At 40.3% G+C, this 15,070-nt stretch overlaps 2 protein-coding genes across 2 annotated transcripts; both read left to right on the forward strand.

Annotated features, from left to right (window-relative positions):
- The first annotated feature begins 9,305 nt into the window (after positions 1–9,305).
- On the forward strand, positions 9,306–9,695 carry LOC138880937 (secreted RxLR effector protein 161-like). The gene has a single exon (XM_070161123.1). It carries the CDS (start codon positions 9,306–9,308, stop codon positions 9,693–9,695), a length of 390 nt encoding a protein of 129 aa, XP_070017224.1.
- Positions 9,696–10,769: 1,074 nt separating this feature from the next.
- LOC138880938 (uncharacterized) lies at positions 10,770–12,062 on the forward strand. The gene is made up of 2 exons (XM_070161124.1): positions 10,770–11,531; positions 11,832–12,062. The coding sequence occupies exons 1-2, from the start codon at positions 10,770–10,772 to the stop codon at positions 12,060–12,062; spliced, it is 993 nt and encodes a 330-aa protein (XP_070017225.1).
- The last annotated feature ends 3,008 nt before the right edge of the window (positions 12,063–15,070 follow it).

Here is a 15,070-nt window from a genome sequence, read left to right on the forward strand (position 1 = left end):
CAAACCCGTTGTTTAGCATTTTCGAGGCTACCATGAAGGTCGCAGCTGCGATCCTGGGAAGTGGAAGGTCCTCGCCTTCAGAAATTTTATCCACTGAAACCGCGTCGAAAACCTGGTACACCTATGGACCTTTGTCATCATCAGTTTCTATGAATGGCATCACTCACAATGCCTGTACCGTCATCCCCGTGCACCACTATCTCCTGCCTGTCCCATTCAAATTTCATCATCTGGTGCAATGTAGAAGGCACTGCTTTGGCGGCATGGATCCAGGGTCGCCCCAATAGAAGATTGTATGATACTGCCACGTCTACCACTTGGAATTCCATGGTGAATTCTACTGGACCAATGGTCAATCCCAGTATGATATCACCCACCGTGTCGGTACCACCTCCATCGAAACCTCGGACGCAGACGTTGTTCCTGTGAATCCGGTCATGATCAAATTTCAGCTTGTTCAGAGTAGTCAAAGTACAGATGTTGGTGCTTGATCCATTATCAATCAATACTCGGGTGACCACCGAGTCTTCGCATTTCACGGTCAAGTATAGGGCTTTGTTGTGTTCTGTACCCTCTGCTGGCAATTCATCATCAGAAAACGTCACTCGGTTTACCTCGAAGATTTTGTGCACTATCCTCTCCAAGTGATTTACAGAGATTTTATCCGGAACATGGGCCTCGTTCAGGATTTTCATCAGTGCCTGACAATGATCGCTGGAATGGATCAGCATTGATAGTAACAAAATCTGCGCTGGGGTTTTTCTTAACTGCTCCACAATGGAGTAGTCTTGTGCCTTCATTTTCTTCAAAAACTCCTCAGCCTCTTCCTCCGTCACTGGCTTCTTTACCACCGCTGGGTTGGACCTTCTTAACTCTACGGGAGCAAAACACCTTCCCGAACGAGTTAAGCCCTAGGCCTCACATACTTCTTCCACAACCTCCTTCCCTTTGTACTTTACCATCGCTTTACTGTAGCTCCATGGCACGGCTTTCTCGCTGGTTATCGGAATCTGCATTACTGGCCTGATGACAACTGGCCCTATGCATGCTGGCTTGCTTGGTACCCCTCGTACCATTACTTTGACCGGCTCTAGATTTTTTGCAACAACAGGAGAACTCTTCCCCATCACCACTACTAGCTTGACGTCTACCTTTTCCAACTGTACCACCTCTTCTCCACCTGTCGACTTTTCTTTTGGACTGGCACGGATCATCATCATCGTCTTTGAGGGTTTCTTTAGCTCCCCTCCTTTGTGCACAAGCTCGATCATGTGGGTTTCGTGGTGTGCTGGCAACGAGTTCTGATTGATGTTGGGTGCCTCCGGTGTTTGAACCTCGATCTTGTTGGTGTCAATAAGATCTTGCACTACACGTTTCAACTTCCAACACTTCTCGGTATCATGTCTGGGAGCCCCCGAATAATACTCACAGCTTACCGAGTGGTCCATATTTTGGGGAAGGGGATTCGGCAATCTGGGCTCAACAGGACTCAACAAACCTAACGGCCTTAATTTGTGGAACAAAGCAGTATAGGTTTCTCCCAACTCAGTGAATGTTCTTTGTCTTTGCACCCTTTTATTTCTGAAATCTTGGTTCCCCCAGAAACCTAGCCCTGCGGGATTCCTGTAGGCCCATGGTGGTGTATATATGTTTTGTGTAGGTGGATATGTATTCTGTGGAGGTGGATAGGTATTTTGGGGAGCCGGCGCGCGCCACTGTGGGCGAGCCGGAGTCTGGGTATATGTCTGGGCTTGATGGATGGAGAAATGTGGTACTTGTGGTGGGTAGTAGGGCTGTGGGGGTAATTTGGAGTGTGTGGGTAATTTGTGTGATGGGGTCTGGCTTGGTAGCGGGGGAAAGGACCTCTCGATCTGGACCAATTACCTGCCTCTATTGTTGCAACCTCTTCTCTTTTCTTCTTCCCGAGCGCACATCTCGTGCCGCTCTGAATGGCCTGAGTTGTTGCTTTGATTGCCGAATAGCTCAGGATTTTGTTGGACTTAAGTCCCTCTTCAATCATACCGCCCATTTTCACCACCTCGTTGAAAGATTTGCCAACTGACGTCACCAACTGACCAAAGTAAGTTGGCTCTAGAGTCTGCAGAAAGTAGTCCCCCATTTCCCCCTCTCTCATCGGAGGATCAACTCTTGTTGCCTGTTCTCTCCACCGGAACCCAAATTCTCTAAATCTCTCTCCCGGCCTCTTCTCAAGTTTCAGTAATGTGAGACAGTCAGGGACGACCTCAAGGTTGTACTGAAAGTGACCTGCGAATGCTTGTACTAGATCGTCCTAGGTGTACCACCTGCTCAGATCCTGTCTTGTGTACCATTCCAGGGCAGACCCACTTAGACTTTGAACAAAGTAAGCTATTAGCAGCTCATTTTTACCACCTGCTCCTCTCATCTTACTGCAAAACCCTCGCAGATGTGCCATTGGATCACTGTGCCCCTCGTATAGATCAAACTTTGGCATCTTGAACCCTGCCGGTAATTGAACATCAGGGAAAGGACATAGATCTTTGTAAGCTACACTGACCTGATTGCCTAACCCATGTATATTCCTGAAGGACTGCTCTAGGCTTTTAAATTTTTGAAGCACTTCATCCTGCTCCGGGCCCTTAGTCGACTTTTCAGTCTCCACCGAGATTTCAAAGTGAGGATTATAAGTATATGGCTCGGGTGCTTTAAGGGTAGGTTTAGGGGGTAATATTGGTTATCATGAGCCTGAAACAATGGCCCACTGGATGTTCTTTGTAACGTGGCTGGTGGGGGTGCCACGAAAACAGGAACATTTGGTGGGGGAAGGTTCTGATTGGGTGGTGGAGCTTGGGGATCATAGGGATTTCTTCCCTGATAGTAGTGGTGACTTGGGAAGCTTGTCGAAGGGCCGGGTGAAGGGTATTCCGGCGTGTGTCCTGGTGGGAGAGTAGGAGTAACGGGTGGTTCGGGCCCCTTTTGTACCCTAGCCAGGGCTAGCTGCATTTCGTTCATCTCCAGTCTCATTTTTTCCATTTTTTCCATTGCCTCTTTCAGCATCTGACTTTCCGTCCTTTCCTCTTCAACACTGTTTTCTGAGTTAGTCATGTTTTTCGGTATGGGCCCTTTGGATCTTGTTTGGTAATGGTAATCTGCCAGAACGTTCTAACAAACTAACTGGTTTGAAATCTTTGGAAAACAACAAACTTGTTAGCGTTAGAGTTTAACACATATTGCAATTACACGTTGGGGAATGCAATGTTCCTAGGCAGTTTAACCATTTCTAACATGTCTTTGCTCCGTATGCATCATCCCGGCTTATTTCACTTCTGCCCTTTAGGTGTTTCTGAAACTTTCCTTTATTTGCTTTCTCTTTCTCTCTTTTTCTTTCTTTCTTTTCCTTTCTTTTATTCACTTTTTCTTTTAGTGGTGGTCGAATCTTATGTGGATTGCCTACGTATCATGTCCCCGTATGAATCAGACCGTGCGTAGTTCTACCACAAATAAAGATACCAATTTTTGGAAAATTTATTTCATTACTGAAACTTCTATTACAAACTACCCATTTGGAAAAGGAAAACAAAATACAGACTCCGAAGTACTAACATAATTTGATGCCAAAAGGAAACACACGGACAGACAACAGACTTTTGAAAATAGAAAAATACAGATTTGAACTAGGAGTACATTAACGCTTTGAATTTTGGTGCCCACGGGGCATCGTTCGGCCTTTCCGCGGGCTTTGGTGCAAGTCCCCTTTGCAAGCTTTTCAATTCTTCCATGATTCGGTGGACGTAACCAATGACTGAAGCAAAAAGGGTATCACGGGGTATTTCCTCACATGCTAGGCCCATTGTTCTTGCGAGTCATTCGTGAATTGCTGGACATGGGCTCTTTTAGCAGGCCTTTGACGAATCCGGAACCTTTTCCCAAACCATGCATCATACTTCCTGTCCACCTCGCCTTTGGCTAAATCTCGCACCATAGTTTTGGGCTCAAGGAATCTGCATTCATGCCACAATTTGCGAATTGTATCTTCCGGGACTGTGGCATTCGGTCTTAGCTCGATGGTATGCTTGCTCAAATCTTCATCATGAGGGATAATCTGGAACCTTCCCAATTGACGCAATACCCGATGGGGAGCGTATGGTTGGATACTACGGACACCCATCAGAAGAACATAACATTCTTTGGCCGACATGTATATTGCTTCAGTAGCGGGCAACCACCCAAACGCCCATTCAATTTGGTCCTCCGTTAGTGATCTCAGTCGTATAAACCAATCTCCAGTACCCTCGGGGAATGCAACACCCGTTACCCGCTTCTCAAACTTTTCAATGCAGTTTAAACCAGTCAGCCCGAAGTTCATATACCCCACTCAATGGCAGAGATGTTCATGTATCCACAACTGAAGTAATAGATTGCAACCTTGGAAAAAACTTCCTCCCTCCTTACACACGGTCAATGCTCGGTATATTTCTGATAAGATCAGGGGAACTATAGTATTGTCAGCCCTTTTCATTGCGACATCAACCATCCCCACGAGACCTATCTCTATTTTCTTGTCGTCTCGTGGGCAAACCATGATTCCCAAGAATGCCATTATGAATTCCAAGTTTCGTCTTGCTTCCCATTTACCTCTGTTTCCGGCGTGAGTCAATCCCAAATTTGGCTCGTCAAAACCCCGCGGATTACCATAACGCTGATATAAGAACTGAAGAGCGCATCATCCTTTTGATAAATCATTATTTTGCACAGTCCAACTGATATTTAACAAGTCCAAAAATTGGTGTGACGATACCGGCGTTGGTGACAATAGATACTGACTTCTCAGATTCCCATTCATACCCGCATAACCTGCTACTTCCTCTAGTGTGGGTGTAAGCTCAAAATTCGCAAAGCGAAATACATTTCGGGTCGAGTCCCAAAATGGTATCAAAGCCTCGATGACATCCGTCCTTGCCTTGACATTTAGTAGACTGATGAGACCCCCAAGACTCTGACCACTATTTCTTTGCTGCTTTTTCCCAAATCGTCCCACCACATATGGAGCTGGAGAGGGACCTCGCTAAAGACGGTGAAGGGTTTGTTTTCACTTGTGCTCATCCTGCACATTTATTAAGGCGATTTAAACAAAAGCAAAAAATTGTTTGACTCAAAAGATGATTTGACTATATTTTCAGAAAGAAAGATCCGATTTTTCAAACACGGTCTTTCAGCACTTCGGGGATGAAGCCTGTGAGGGTCAACCGATCAAAACTCTAAAGGATGATCAAACGTGGCCGTTTATGCAAAGTCAACCTTCCGGCGTCCCTTTCGGGAACATTTGGCTATTTTTGACAAAAACAGCATCACTTGATTTATTTAAAACTCTTTTCTGATTTTTTCAAAATAGTAACCCCACATTGAGAATACGGCCTTACAGAGCCTCGGGGACGTGGATTCTAAGGCTGTGTGGGCTAATTGGTCAAAATTCAAAAAAAAAATGACCAAAAGTGGCCGTTTATGCAAAGTCAGCCCTCCGGCGTCCCTTTCAGGAACATTTGGCTATTTTTTACAACAACGGCACCGCCCGACTTATAATAAAATTTTTGACATTTTCTGGGTATTTTTGCAAAAAGAGGAAGTTGGACCCGATGAGGGTTGCCTACGTATCTCACATCCGGTGAGAATCAAACCGACGTAGTTCGGGCAAATAAAATAGACTATTTTTTTTCCTAAATAAACTATTTTGAAAACAAGACAAACTAAAAATAAAGACTTTTTTTTTGCTTTTTGAATAAAACAAACTATTTAAAATAAAAACTTTTTTTTTCATTTTCTAAAAATATTTGGCAGAATTTCAACACTATTTGGGCACTGGTATTTTCAAAACTAGTGATTAACTCTCTTAACCCTCTACACTGCTATTTCTCTTCTTTTTTTCATTTTTTTTTCATTTTTCCCAATATTTAAAAGTCGGTCAGCATGGGAGTCCGAAGCATATAAATGCACATGTAGCAAGTAAGATGCATCATAATGGTCTTTTTTTATTTCAGGTACACCTTTCCTAGACAGACTCAACCCCTGTGTTGAGTCTCCAAAGTCAAATGCACATGATGCAAACAAACGTTCCTACTAGGGATCCGGCATGTGGTTTTGTCATACTAGGTTTAAAACCTGAGTGTATTGTTCTAAACCTGGCTTACCCGAGCGGACAACTCGAGCCGAGGAGGAGACAGCGTACCGGGAATACAGAAGCTTCACCGGCTTGCAACTTATCCGAACCTCGTTCTAAAAAAATGGGATTGACTTTAAACAGAAAAGAAGTCACACGAAGTGCACCCTTCTTCATGATTTAGAAGACTCAAAGAGAAGATGGGTTTCGTAACAATTTATATACAATTCACAAAATAACAAAGCGGTAAAAGCAACATTTAGCACATTAGATGAAAAAAAATGTAATAAAATCAGATAATAAATAAAGCCAATATAATAATTATTCCAAGCTCAAATTTCTAACCCTGAACTCGTGGTTCTGGGTTAATGTCCCCAGCAGAGTCGCCAGAGCTGTCACACCTTCTTTTTCACTATACCCCCGGGGAGGGTATAATAAAGGGAGTTTTTTCCAATTTAAGTGACAATCGAAACGGGATTATTTTAATTAAAATTCAGAGTCGCCACTTGGGATAATTAATGGTGTCCCAAGTCACCGGTTCAAATCCCGAATCGAGGAAAAGATTGACTCTGTATTACAGTCTGCGAACACAGAAATCCGGGTAAGGAATTCTGTTAACCCGGGAGAAGGTGTTAGGCATTCCCGAGTTCCGTGATTCTAGCATGGTCGCTCAACTGTTATAATTGGCCTATTATCTGATTTTTAGTACATGTTTAAACTTATGTGCAAATTTTAACTTAAACAGCTTTTCTTTATTTAATTTTTTTTAAGAAAAATTGAACGTCATCTAAAACACGTCTTGAACCCCGTCACATAAATGCACCCGCGATCCGTGACGTATTTTATCCAACATTATTGAAATTTAGATTTGGGTCACATAAATGTGCACCCGAGTTTAGGAAGATAAATTATTAAAATAACACGCCTAAAGCAACTACGCACTTTCAAATTTGCGAGGGCCATGGAAAATTCAACTAATGGCACGCCTTGATTTCTAAAGGATTAAAATTAGTTATATGCGGGCGATGGATTATGAACAAAATATATTGTGGAAAATCATCTTTAATAGGAGAACTATTGTGGATACATCTGCGGTACATTACTGCTAAAGTAAACATTTGCTCCAATATGTGCAGAAAACAAACATATCAAAATTGTTTGACATAGGTTCAGGTGAAACAAAAATAGAAGATATCAAAATATATTAAATTCTTTATTGACAAAATATCGTGAGAATATTCATAGGATTTAATAATATGAAACATGGCCATTTCACAAGTAGATATACGATACAACACATCATTCAAGCATCTTTAAAGTTAACCGCTAATATAATAAATAAAGGCACTAATTTGACAACTACATACAACACATCGTTAAAACACATCTAAAGGACACAATGATATAAATAGCAATACTTTTCAACTTTAGCTAACAATTTCCATAGCTTTTGTTGCTTACTTTCTAAATAATGAGTTTTAAATTCAAAGGAAATCATGTACTTCTTCAGCAACCTTCAAATAAATCAAAAGGCCTTCAACTTAAACTCACGTTTCCAACTAACCAAAGATAATAAAATATTTTACGTCAAACAAATACAGGGATGCAAAATCGACAATAACCAAACTAGCTGAGAAGATCAACACTGATACAGTAGTATTATCAAAGTGCTAGAAAATAGGAGCTGACCTTATCTTCCAAATTCAAACAAAACAACATCGGCAAAGTCAAACAGGAACCGCAAGCAAAATCGAGACCTCGAACCGGAAACCTCAGAACTACGTTCTTCGACGACCTCGAAACTCGCCGGAACAGTTTTGGAAGTGGACTATTTGGGGCGTTTTATGGGGTGTTTTTCAGGTGGAGAAGATGAGCTCTCATGGCTCTTTCATGGTGGATGTTAAGCTCTAGATGTAGAATTTTTAGGAGGAAGAAGACCCTCTTTTCGTTGGCTGTCCGTGTATATCCAGTGTATATCGAGAGTATCTCTAGTGTATATAGAATGTATACTGACTATATATCGAGTGTATACCCTCTGTCTCCGTTAAGAAGAAGCCATCTTTTTTTCCTCTCTATCTTTTGAACTTCCCCCTCCTCTTTCTCCAGCTCTCTAATCTCTAAATAGGCATCAAATTAGTGCATCTTCCATTACAAATTATACTTGTAACTTCTTTAATTATCCACTAGTTAGTATTATTATTTAATTTTCATTAGTGTTAGTTTTACCCTACCAATATAGAAGCTTCCTAATTAGTTATGTAAGACTCTTTTTTCATTTTTTTTAAATAAAACCTAAATCAATTTCTATCCCCACATTATCTTAGACAATTAAATTAATTAACCCTAATAATTATTACAACTAATTAAAAATAAAATTAAAATAAAATTGCCAAAATTTGAAAATTAAAGAGTAAAATGTAACATGACTATTTTTTATGACCTTTTTCTATTTTTTCAACAACAACTTACTTAATTAATCTAAAAATGTAAAATAAAATCCAAAATGTAGATGCAATATATATTTGTTTTGTATTTTTTTCATAATCTGAAATACTACATAATGCATTATAAAATAAGATAGAAATATTGCACAATATCAAAGCTAATCCTAATTAATTAAACTAAATATAAACTATTTTTGTGTTTTGAAATTATATAAAGATAAAAATAAGGTACTATTTTTTTTATGAAAAGTACATAAACTAAAATACTTGTTTGTAATTTTTATTTTTCTTGTAAGAAAATAAAATAAAAGAGTTAAAATAAGTTGAAATAGCTATATTAGGCCTAAATTAAATATTTACGTGCTAAAAATATAAAATTTTTGGGGAAGGTCAAAAATCACATGTCTACAGGCCCCAAGAGCTTGGCATGAACGACTATCCAAGTTCCTACTGGAGCATGGTTACTAAAGAGGTAAAATTAACAGTAGCTTATTTTTAAGGGAAAAAGGTAAAGATCTCCTTGTTGTGCAAATATATGTGGATGACATCATATTTGGGGCTACCACTGATAGGCTGAGTAAGGACTCTGCAAAACTAATGGGCAGTGAGTTTGAAATGAGCATGATGGGTGAGCTTAACTTCTTTTTAGGCTTACAGATCAAACAAAGTCCAAATGGAACCATGATCCATCAGCAAATGTATACAAAAGAGCTAATTAAAAGTTTAAAATGGAGGAATCTAAAGAAATAGACACACCCATTGCAACTGCCACCAAATTAGATATTGATGAACCTGGTTCATCAGTTGATCAAAAGTTGTATAGGGGTATGATTGGTTCACTCTTGTATCTTACTGCAAGCAGACCTGACATCGTTTTCAGTGTAGGGCTTTGTGCTCGTTTTCAAGCAAATCCAAAAGAGTCTCACTTGACTGCGGTAAAGAGGATACTGAGATATCTGAAAGGCACCACTGATCTGTATCTCTGGTATCCTAAAGGTAGTAATTTTGATCTAGTTGGATATGCTGATTATGCAGGTTTCTTAGTGGACAGGAAAAGCACCTCAGGTATGGCATACTTCCGTGGTTCATGTCTTGTGTCATGGGCTACCAAAAAGTAAATTTTTGTGGCCCTATCTACTGTTGAAGTTGAGTATGTTGTTGCTGCTTCACGTTGTGCTCAATTGCTATGGATCAAACAATAGCTGGTAGATTTTGGAATTGAAATGGGATGTATTCCAATATTCTGTGATAACACTAGTGCTATAAGTATGACAAAGAACCCTGTTCATCATAAGAGGACTAAGCACATAGATGTTAGACACCACTTCTTAAGAGATAACTATGAGAAAGGATTGATTTCAATAGAATTATGTGCTACTGATAAACAAATAGCTGACATCTTCACTAAAGCACTGAGTAGAGAAAACTTTGAGAGGAATAGGTTGGAGTTAGGGATGATTAAGATCATCTAATAGGTCCAGTTCAGAATGCACAATGAAAAAAAAATTGGTTAGGAGTTCTAACTTTGTGTAAATATCTAGATCAATTCTTACTCAGTTTCATACTTTAATTAGTATATTCCTGTGACATGTGTATGACTCACTGATCTCTTACAAAGTTTCTTCTATTTTGGCATTTGAGGCATGTTCAAGAGAGTTCTATACAAAGAACCTGGTTCATTAGTATGTATTCATATGAAAAGATCAGGTATGTTTTCTATACTCTGCACAATTACAAAGATCATTTTTCCAATCATGAGCAGAAGTCCTACATTCATCAAATTCCCAGAAATTCTATCCGTTGAGCATTGAACCAGTTTCGTTCCCCTAGAACTCTAAAAACCGGAATTTTTGCCTAAAATCTAGCGATGCCTAATAATCACTAAGAGACCGGAATTATATCTTGATTAAACTTCTAATTGACCTTTGAAAAAGTTTCCATTACTGTATTTAAGTCTAATCATCTTTAAATACATGCCACACCTCTTCTTCATTAGTCTATAACCGTCAAAACTCTTCTCAAGTTCTGATCGCCCTTCTTCTCTCCAAAATTCCCAAATTATTCTCAAGAAACAATCCACCATGACTAACCCCCAAGTTAATCCTGGAACTCCCCCACTAGTATCCCCCTCGAATACATCCTCATCTACACCCCCTAGTGAAACCCCAAAACCTAGGTTTCGTAGGCAGAAAATGTTGGCCAGAAAAACTGTAGCTTCCGGAGCTCTAAGAAAAGTTCTAAATGAGAAACTGAAGGCTAGCCAGAGGAAGGAAAGTCCTACTCAAGAATCTGACTCAAGCTCTGAGTCTGAAGCTTTTATTTCTGCCAGTGAAGGAGAAGAACATGGGTCTTCTGACATTGCCAAAATTCAAGAAACCCCTGGTGAGGTGAGCTCTTGTGTGGTACTCTCTACTGTGGTTGAAAATGTAGAAAATAGGTTTGTCTTGGTTGGTCCTTTCAAAGATGTAAAGGGGGCTGAATCTAGTAGAAGTGGAGGTAAAAAGAAAGAAAAAGAGAGAGAGGGAGCAAGTGGTGATGAGAGGGGAAATGGGAAAGAAAAAGTTTTGGCTATCTGTGGAGGTGTTGAAGAATATGGCAACAAGTCAGGGGGAAGTGGTTCTGGGGAGGCGGCTAAAGGGCTTGTGCATCTAAGCAAGCAACAAGATGAACCTGGTTCATCTGTTGAGGAAACACTGGCTAATCTTCTGAAGAGGGTTGGGGCCAGTTATGATCCAAAGAAGCGTAAAGCATCCACACAAAAGGCTCCAACTACTTCCAAGCCAACAAAGAAAAGCAAAATGTCATCCACAAAACCTACTATACCTTCAGTACCTAAGGGAAGAGCCACTAGAAGCAGGGTCAGACAAAGTGAAGCTGAGTTACAGAAAGCTCTGGAAGAAAGCAAGAAGAAAAAGAAGAAGAAGGGAAAAGCAAAGGTTGTGGAGAGTTCTGAGGTTGAAGAAGAAGAAGAAGAAGAAGAAGAAGAAGAAGAAGAAGAAGAAGAAGAAGAAGAAGAAGAAGAAGAAGAAGAAGAAGAAGAAGAAGAAGAAGAAGAAGAAGAAGAAGAAGAAGAAGAAGAAGAAGAAGAAGAAGAAGAAGAAGAATTGGTCCATCAAGAAAGGGGAACAACTGTGGAGGTTCCTACACCCAAACCAAAAAGGGCCAAGGCTTCTTCCAAGAAGTCTTCCTCTGGACCTGTATCTGCTGAACCCTCTTTAGCCAAAAGAACCAGATCTGTAGTGAAAGGTAAGTAGGTAAACATTACTGAGGAAGAAGAAGAATGGAGTGGAGAAGAAGAAGAAGAAGAAGAAGAAGAAGAAGAAGAAGAAGAAGAAGAAGAAGAAGAAGAAGAAGAGGAATCTGAAAAGGAACAAGATAGGCTTGCCATATTTGGCAAAAGAAATTTTTTGAAAGGAAGACTGTTGAGAGACCTGGATGAGCCAGGAATGAGAACACTAGTGGATGCCCTAGCTGCACAAGGTTGAAAGGACATGGTCCTTGAAATGGATGGGAGGCTGGCTAGGAAAGAATTGATTGAGTTTATGGACAATGCCACAGTGAAGAATGGGGTAGTCACCAGTATAGTGAAAGGAGTTAGGGTGCAGTTTGATGCACTCAAATTGGCTAAGATTCTAGACATACCTAGTGAGGGGTAGGATGATTATACAAGGCAAAGGTGGCCATGTCTAGATTCTCTCCCTACTACTCTTCAAATCACTAGGAATTTTTGTCATGCTGCAACTGTTGAAGATGTGCCTGAAGCCAGGTTTGTGCAGAAAAGTGAGATGAGGCCTGAGCACAAGGTCTTGTTTGAATTTGTTAACAAGTGTCTGATGCCCATACAGGAAAGGAGGCACACTGCCAACTACATGGACCTGGTTCTTATGGAGTGCCTTGTGAGAAGAATGCAGATCAATTGGCATGCCTTTATTGTCAAGTTACTGGACAGGGTCATAAATGGCTCCAAGGCTCATGGCACCCCATATAGGTTCATATTGACTACTGTTTTGGATAGGCTGAATGTGCCTTTGAAGAAATGGGAGATGGCATCAAGCAAGGAACACTTTGGCGTCAAGACTCTTCTGGCTTGTGACTATCCAGTCAATGCCACCCCAGTTGAACATGGTTCATCTCTGAAGACACCTGTGAACAGCAAGGTTAGGGCTTTGGTTCAAGAATGTGGAACTAAGGATGCTGAAATTGCTCAGCTCCAGGCTCGTGTAGCTGAATTGGAAATTGAAAGAGATGGCCTTAGAACTGAGCTAGCAAACGAAAAGGAGAAGAGTGATGGGATGCTTCAGAATATGCTCAACCTTCTCCAAACCCAGCCCTCTAGTTTCTCCAAGCCTTAGGATGTCCAGTTGTTGTCTTCTGAACCAATCTAGTACACCCAGTGACCCAGATTAGGGACTTTTTCATTTTTTTGCTCATGCTTTGGAAGTTTTTCTTTATTTTTGTGGTTTGTTGGTGGAAACATATCTTATCAATGACAGCTGTTGTTTCTCTTGTTCTATGAAGATTTTTCTCTTAATAGTTTGAATATGTTTGTTAATTATTGATGATTTCATCCATGTTTTCACTTGCAGTTGCCCAAGTGGCCATGAGTAATTACTAAAATCTGGGATTCACAAGGCATGCAATTTTTCGATGATGCCAAAAGGGGGAAGAGATATTGTGCTTTACTCTTTATTCTGAATAATTTGATATTTATAACCTAATTAAATTTGGTCATTGATGATAAGTTAAAATTCTAAGTTAATGTGTTGATGGTCAAGCTGAGTTCCTACAGGTTCTTTGATTATTAAAAGCACAGAGTTTGTCATCATCAAAAAGGGGGAATTTGTTGGCCCAAGTTCAGGTGAAGTTTTGAAGAATGACAAATGAACTCAGTCATGGACCAGGTTCATCATGTGAGGCACAGTATTTATCAACCTAGACATCTGAGATACACGTGAAGGAGATAAGTCTCAGTAATCAAGTAGCAATATCTCCTGAACTAATCGAAAAGGTTGCATATTGGATGAGGAGAGAAAGTCTCCTTATGGGAAGAGGACACAATCACACAATCCAGATAAAGGATAGGGTTGGAGTTTGTATTGAACAAGGACTCAACTTCGATGGAAAATCAGTAATTGAGTCTCAATCAAACTCCGATTACTAACTCATTAAATAACAGTGATTGTTCTCTTTTATAGGTATTGCACATACGCAGAAGCTAAACGTGAATAGGGAGTAAAATAGCAACGCTTTTTGCAAGCAGTTCATGTGTGATTCAAGTGTGCAAACCTGGAGCTACTTGAATGAGATAGAAGAACTAGTTTCATTGTGTTTATTCTTATTCTAGTTCAATTGTAGTAGGTGGTTTAAAGTTGTACCTTTTCAGCTTTCATAGAAGCATTTGTAATAGGTACTTTGAGTGTTCAAGTTATAGGCTAACTTGAAGGTGTCGCAACAGTTGGGCTGTGTGCTATACAGAGATTAGAGTTAATCCTTAGGTTTACAAAGAGTTTTGTAAATGCTATTTTGGCTCAGTGATTTTAGTGGATATTTGGAAAAATCCTACTGAGTAGTAGGTCATGGTTTTTTCACCTTTTGAGCCAGGTGTTTTCCACGTAAAAATCTCTATGTTCTTTATTTTTTGCACTTTTAATTCCGCAACAGTAGCAGTTAGAACACCTAGAAGAACCGGGTTCTTCTAGATCGAAAAATTGGGTACCACACAAATCACCCCCCCCCCTTGTGTGGTATTGACGTTTGGAACATCAGAAACCCTGAAATTCACAATGTTTCACTACTTTGAAGTGACGCACACGCTAGATGATGAGCGTGGGGTCGTGTACCATTGGGGATTATGACTTTGTCCGTCTCGTACGACTGTTAAGTCGCGTATTTGATTGAAAATTGTTTGATATTATCGTGTTTTGAAAATTATTGCTATGCTTTGGACGAAATGCCATATTTGGGCCTCGTGCCAACTATTTTGGACCCGTATGGGGCTTTTACTATTTTCCCTCACTGTTTTGACTTAATAAATGTACTCAGTCATGCTGTGTTTTACTGATTTCATAACTCAGCATTATTTACTCAATTATGCTACTATAAATGATATTCTTGAGTTGGCACCCTATTTTGACTGATATTCCGAGTGGCTTGTGAGGTTGATGGCTGAGAGAGGCCGAGGGCCTGGTTGTGAGGATTATATATTTATGGATCGGGCTGCACGCTGCAACATATATATATATATATATATATATATATATATATATATATATATATGGATCGGGCTGCACGCCGCAGCGATATATTGATCGGGTTGCACGCTGCAGCGATATGTTAGATCGGGCTGCGCGCCGCAACGATATAGTGCTTGGGCTTTAGGAGCCCTTCTAGAGTCTGCACACCCCCCAATGAGTGCAGTCAACTATATATATGGTACCTATTGAGCGTGATGCAGAGCGTGAGCGCTTATTGATGAGAGATGAGTTATGAGTGA

Source organism: Nicotiana sylvestris, chromosome 11 (genome assembly GCF_000393655.2).
Source record: "Nicotiana sylvestris chromosome 11, ASM39365v2, whole genome shotgun sequence".
Classification (NCBI taxonomy): Eukaryota; Viridiplantae; Streptophyta; class Magnoliopsida; order Solanales; family Solanaceae; genus Nicotiana; species Nicotiana sylvestris.

Bases quoted from the DNA above. Each gene is read 5' to 3' on its own strand.
- LOC138880938 (XM_070161124.1), top strand. From the start codon at position 10,770: ATGTTGGCCAGAAAAACTGTAGCTTCCGGAGCTCTAAGAAAAGTTCTA. The intron at 11,532-11,831 runs GTTGAAGAAGAA...AAAGGTAAGTAG, and splicing joins AGGTTGTGGAGAGTTCTGAG to GTAAACATTACTGAGGAAGA.
- LOC138880937 (XM_070161123.1), top strand. From the start codon at position 9,306: ATGGAGGAATCTAAAGAAATAGACACACCCATTGCAACTGCCACCAAA.